Here is a 6231-nt window from a genome sequence, read left to right as displayed (position 1 = left end):
AGGCAGGGGGCACCTCTAGACACACAAGTTGATCCACGTGATCTATTCCTTAGCCGTGTGCGGTGCCCCCTGCCACCATATTCCTCGATAATACTGTAGCGGAGTTTAGGCGAAGCCCTGCTGCTGTAGTACATCAAGATCGTCACCACGCCGTCGTGCTGACGGAACTCTTCCCCGACACTTTGCTGGATCGGAGTCCGGGGATCGTCATCGAGCTGCACGTGTGCTCGAACTCGGAGGTGCCGTAGTTTCGGTGCTTGATCGGTTGGATCGTGAAGACGTACGACTACTTCCTCTACGTCGTGTCATCGCTTCCGCAGTCGGTCTGCGTTGGGTACGTAGACAACACTCTCCCCCTCGTTGCTATGCATCACATGATCTTGCGTGTGCGTAGGAAATTTTTTGAAATTACTACGAAACCCAACACCATGCGCCAAGAGTCAAAGGAAAGGAAGAGTCCTAAAGGGGGAAGGCACCTCCGAGGTGCCTTGGGGAGGAGGGACTCCTCCCTGGCCGCACCCTTCCTTGGAGGAAGGGCCAAGGCTGCGCCCCCCCCCCCTCTCCCTTGGCCCTATATATAGTGGGGGGAAGGGAGGGCAGCCACACCTAAGCCCTGGCGCCTCCCTCTCCCTCCCATGACACATCTCTCTCCTCCCGCAGTGCTTGGCGAAGCCCTGTTGGAATCCCGCTACTTCCACCACCACGCCGTTGTGCTGCTGGATCTCCATCAACCTCTCCTTCCCCCTTGCTGGATCAAGAAGGAGGAGACGTCGCTGCTCCGTACGTGTGTTGAACGCGGAGGTGCCGTCCGTTCGGCGCTAGGATCATCGGTGATTTGGATCACGACGAGTACGACTCCATCAACCCCGTTCTCTTGAACGCTTCCGCGCGCGATCTACAAGGGTATGAGATCCACTCCTCCCTCGTTGCTAGATGACTCCATAGATAGATCTTGGTGACACGTAGGAAAATTTTGAATTTCTGCTACGTTCCCCAACATGTCCATGGTCAGGAAACCGTAACCATCTATTGATCAACGAGCTAGTCAACTAGAGGCTTACTAGGGACATGGTGTTGTCTATGTATCCACACATGTAACTGAGTTTCCTATCAATACAATTCCAGCATGGATAATAAACGATTATCATGAACAAGGAAATATAATAATAATCAATTTATTATTGCCTCTAGGGCATATTTCCAACAGCTCCTCTGTTATGCTGTGGGGTTTGATACGCACGCCGGTGCGGTGCGTTAGGCTGTTTGTAGAGTCTTGGTATTGTGATCCCTCGACGCACCCCTCGTCTACCTGGTCTTGTTAGTATGCTAGCTAGGTCTTGCCTTATGTTGGGCGTCTTTGTCCTCTCCTTTCCTTTTAACACTTGTTACTTGTCTGGTTTTCGGCTTGGTTTTCCTTATAAGCTGGGTCAATTTGCTAAGGTTTTTGATCCGGTTTTCCTTATAAACTGGATCACTCTCCTGGCATTATGGCCACTTTGAGTAATATATTCAGGTGGAGGGACTCTTCCCCCGGTGATTCTAAAAAAAAACTGTTTCACAATAAATATTGACAACTGGATTTGTCAAACGGACATTCTTCCCCTTACAGTTATTCTTAAAATCAACTGTTGCATCATCTTTGTATAATCTATGTGTTAGAGTCCCGATCGATCTTACACACTGTCTCACAAGAATACAGAGAAATTGCTCCTTACAATGTTCATGGGGAGGAAGAATTGGAGTAGAGGGGAACGGAGAGTGTTACATCCCTAGCATCACACTACAGTAATCTTCCCCTAATGATGGTCATGTCATCATGATCATCATGCCAAAATGCCACTTGTCCAAAATCTGCTTCAAATTCAAATTTCATGTCAAATATTTGCTTCTTCTTTCATGCAAATTAAATAGTTCATCCTATGGCAAATAATCCCTAGATATTTCTCATGTTGCATCCAACATTTTTGGAGTTCCCAAAATGCCCCTGGGATTTAATTTAGTGGTCCAGCATCAATTAAATGGACCTTTTCAATTTCTAAAAATGGTTTGGTAACTCCTTTTGCCTCCAAACTTTTTGTGCCACCGTAAAATTTTGTGCTTGATTTATGTGCCAAGTTTCAGTTATAGCAAAAATCGTTTGCTGCATGAGCTAAATGCAAAAGAGTGGTGGAAATATTACATGATATAAAAAGGGAAAATATGGGAGACCTACTGTGCACTTAGGCCTAACTACTGTGTTAGTGGGTTCTAGTGGCACTTTGCACCTTGGCCCATCTAGCAACAACAGCCCAGCCCACCACCACCATCTCTCCTTCAACCTCCTGCTACAGGAGGCAGATGAGGGTGTGGCGGCCATCCAGGCCACTCTAGCCGCCGATGCCTCCGTGGCGGCCATCCCGCGGTCCTCGCGGCGGATAAGACCCCGAGCCTCGTTGACGAACCCTAGATCGCCTCCCCTCCCCGCTCTTGCCTCTCTCCTCACTCGAAGCCATCGCCCGAGCTCGGTCGCCGCCGCGCCATTGACGTTGTGGCGCTCTGGAGCCACCCCGCGCCGTCAGCTGCTGTCCAGGAAGACCACCGTCCACGACTACATCATCTACGGGTCCGGATTGGCCCGGAACACCGCCGCATCGACGCCATCACCATCTTCTTCCACCTTCGACCCCGACCTCCGCCGCCCTGGATCCGCGCTCCGGCAAGCCCCCGGCCCGTCCGAGCTCGTCATCGGCCTCCCCGGGGTGAGCCTCGTCGTTCCCCCACGTTTCCCCCTGTTTCCCCTCATTCCTCGTCTCTGCAATCGCCGTCCCGACCTTGCGTTGACACAGCTGAACTCCCGCTCACCGCGTTCGTCGCGCCCCTCCCCGTGCGTAGCTCGCGCCTGTCCGCGCTCCTCCTCGTTGGCCGCGTTGTTCGCTGCTCCCCTCGCGCCGTAGCCGCCACCCCCCGCAGCCTCTGTGTGCCGCCGCTGCTGCTCCCCGCCTGGTGCGCCCATGCTGCCTGCCGCTGCTCACCTGCTGCTTGCTGCTCCTGCCTGTACTACTTCGCCTGCTGCTGCCCAGCACCGCCCGGCACCCCGGCGCCATGGCTGCCCACTGCCGCCTGCCCTGCCTTGCTGCTGCCGCCCTAACCCCGCGCTCCGGCTCCTTCCCCGTCCGCTGCTTCCGGGTGCCCCGCCGCACCCACTGTCCCGCTCCCGTCGCGCTGCGCCGTCCCCTCCCGCTGCGCGGCCCTCCCTGCCTTGCCGGAGGCCACGCCCGGCCGCCGGAGCCCGACCCCCCCTGCACCATGCCTTCCCTCCCGGCTAGCACCATGGCCGTCGGCGCCGTACTCTACGAGTACGTGCGTGCGGGCACGGCCTCAACAGAGGCCGATTTGGGCCTCTGAGCCCGACACCCCCCTGTTAATTAGGGAGGCCCTAATTAGTTTAGTCCACCCCCCCTCTAATTAAGCTAGTTAAGTTTAGTGCAGAATCTGTTAATTAAAATGTGTCTGACAATTGGGACCCACGTGCACTGTTCACTTTTGACTAGTCAAAATATTGACTGGGTCAACCCAGTCCCTTGCCCCATGTTCCATACACGTGCACACATTGCTGGGTACACTCCTTTGTACCCATAACAATTTGTCTGTTTAGTTTTTTGAATTACAGTAATTTCAAAATATTGCTAAATCTTTGAAAAATTATATTAAATAATCTGTAACTCCGATGAAAATAATTTATACATGAAACTTGCTTAGAATTTCGATACGAACCCGAATACGTCCTCCGTATTCCTGTCAAATGCCCATAGCTATATTATCATGGAACTTTTAGACCGATTTCAGTGAATGAATAGTTCCCAACTTTAATTAAATAAATCCAAATAAATTCCTAAATTAACTAAATCATTTAGTTAGGCAGTAGAACACCTCTGCATATCATTTAGTCATGTCCTGCATATTGTTTGCATTATTGCCGTGAATTTATTGTTTCTCCCCCCCCCCTTCTCTCCGATAGACCCCGAGACCGATGCTGCCCCTGTGATCGACTACGTCGACGACGACCCCTCCTTGCCAGAGCAACCAGGCAAGCCCCCCTCTTTTGATCATCCCGATATCGCCCATTCCATTCTCTCATGCTTGCATTAGATTTTGCTACTGTTATTGTTTGCTCCTATTCTGATGCATAGCCTGCTTTTGTATCTACTTTTGTACTTTGCCTGCTTATCCTAAACTGCTTAGTATAGGTTGGTTAGAGACCCATCAGTGACCCCCACTTGACCCGACTGCCCTGCTGGATTATCAGAAGACCCGATCAACGGGATCGAAGACCAGGCCCCGACACCGCACATCACTTTCCCCTTTTGTTGCTCGACTCTGCAGAGTTACCATCGAGTGCCGAGGGTGGAACCTATACATCACTCCTGATGAGATCTCTGTAGTGTAGCTATTCGGCCGGGGTCATCGAGGGTGATTTCCTCCTTAACCACTTCCGATACGGCTCTATCGTGCAACCCCTCAAGTGTGAACTTCGAGGGTGGTTCCTCTTAAGTTCACCTTGACGATTACATCGAGTGGAATCCGTCAAGGGTGATTCCTCAGGTTTTCCCCTTGGTGTTAGACACACGGTTACTATGGTTACTATGACTTACACTGAACCCTGTTACTGAAGACGGGTCGGCCCTGAGGGGTACCCGCGCGAGCTTAATTGCGAGTGATGTGGAGTCGGGCGGACCTGGAAGGTGCCTGCGAGATAATTACGAGGCGTGGCCGGGCATTCCTAGCCCTTGTCGCAAGTCCTCGAGACGGGGCAACGGGGTCACATCTTTCGTGAGTCTCTGCTTGTTACTGCGCGTTCCTAATCCACTACGATTTGGATATTTGATCCGAGGGGCCTCTGGCCTGATAGCACTAACCATCACGTGGGCATAGTATGGGCGTTCTGCGTCGTATGCATCAGCCGAAGCTTAATAGACGTCAGCGACTGAGCGGCGCGCGCCGGGTTGGACTGCGTAAGCGCCTGCCTTGTTGAAGGAGGTAGCTAGGTCTGCTCATCGGCCGCGTACGCAACGTGCAGGAGTTCCCGGGGAGATGGCCCATGACCCCTGGGGGCATAGGTTTAGTCCGGCGTGCTGGCCTCTCTATTAAGCCTAGGTCGGGTTACGGCGTATTGTTTGGCCGAGGCCGGGCATGACCCAGGAAAGTGTGTCCGGCCAGAGTTAATCGAGCGTGGTGGGTAAGTTGGTGCACCCCTGCAGGGAAGAAAACATCTATCGATAGCTTGTCCTATGGTAACGGACACTTGGAGTTGTATCCCGATCGATACAACTAGAACTGGATACTTGTGATGAGAACTGGATGGTGATGAGAATTGGATTGTGATGATAACCGGATAGTATGGCTCTGGGATTGCTTTCTCGCAGGGAGTCGAGAAAGGATCTCCAGCCGAGGTTGATAACACTACTACTACTTTACTTTACGCTACTCTACTCCCTCCTGTTGCTGCAAGATGGTGGTTTCCAGAAGATCCTAGTCTTCGATAGGACTAGGCCTTCTCTCTATTCTGGCATTTTTGCAGCCCAGTCCACATATACAGCCTTTCTTTGATAATGTTGCATATGTAGTGTAGATCCTTGCTTGCGAGTACTTTGGATGAGTACTCACGGTTGCTTTGCTCCCCCTTTTCCCCCTTTCTTCTTCTTTCCGGTTGATGCAACCAGATGTCGGAGCCCAGGAGCCAGATGCCACCGCCGATGTCTACTACTACATTGGAGGCCGCCGACGATCAGGAGTAGTTAGGAGGCTCCCAGGCAGGAGGCCTTGCCTTTTCGATCGATGTTGCTTTTGTGCTAGCCTTCTTAAGGCAAACTTGTCTAACTCATGTCTGTATTCAGATATGGTTGCTTCCGCTAACTCTTGTGTATTCGAGCCCTCGAGGCCCCTGGCTTGTAATATAAAGCTTGTATTATTTTAATTTGTGTCTAGAGTTGTGTTGTGATATCTTCCCGTGAGTCCTTGATCTTGATCATACACATTTGCGTGTATGATTAGTGTACGATTGAATCAAGGGTGTCACAAGTTGGTATCAGAGCCGACTGCGTGTAGGTAACCCCCTTTCCAACTCCTTGGCCGAAGTTGAGTCTAGGCACTACAAAAACTTTTACTAACATGGCTGTGTGTCTTACAGGCCCATGTCGCCATTGGGTGGTATTAAGATCTTTTATTCCTCGTCTATACTCTCGGACTCTGATC

General features: G+C 51.6%; 1 protein-coding gene across 1 annotated transcript; it reads left to right on the top strand.

The window, feature by feature from the left end:
• Window positions 1-2251: 2251 nt before the first annotated feature.
• On the top strand, window positions 2252-5985 carry LOC125527224 (the record flags this gene model as incomplete). Its single annotated transcript, XM_048691769.1, has 2 exons — window positions 2252-2738; window positions 5700-5985. Coding segments are annotated over 2 exons (562 nt in total), but the record flags the coding sequence as incomplete, so codon positions are not given.
• Window positions 5986-6231: the final 246 nt, after the last annotated feature.

The sequence above is a fragment of the Triticum urartu genome, unplaced genomic scaffold (genome assembly GCF_003073215.2).
Source record: "Triticum urartu cultivar G1812 unplaced genomic scaffold, Tu2.1 TuUngrouped_contig_3316, whole genome shotgun sequence".
Taxonomy (NCBI): Eukaryota; Viridiplantae; Streptophyta; class Magnoliopsida; order Poales; family Poaceae; genus Triticum; species Triticum urartu.
The sequence above is the reverse complement of the archived record's forward strand: the minus strand, read 5'-3'. Positions and strand labels throughout refer to the sequence as shown.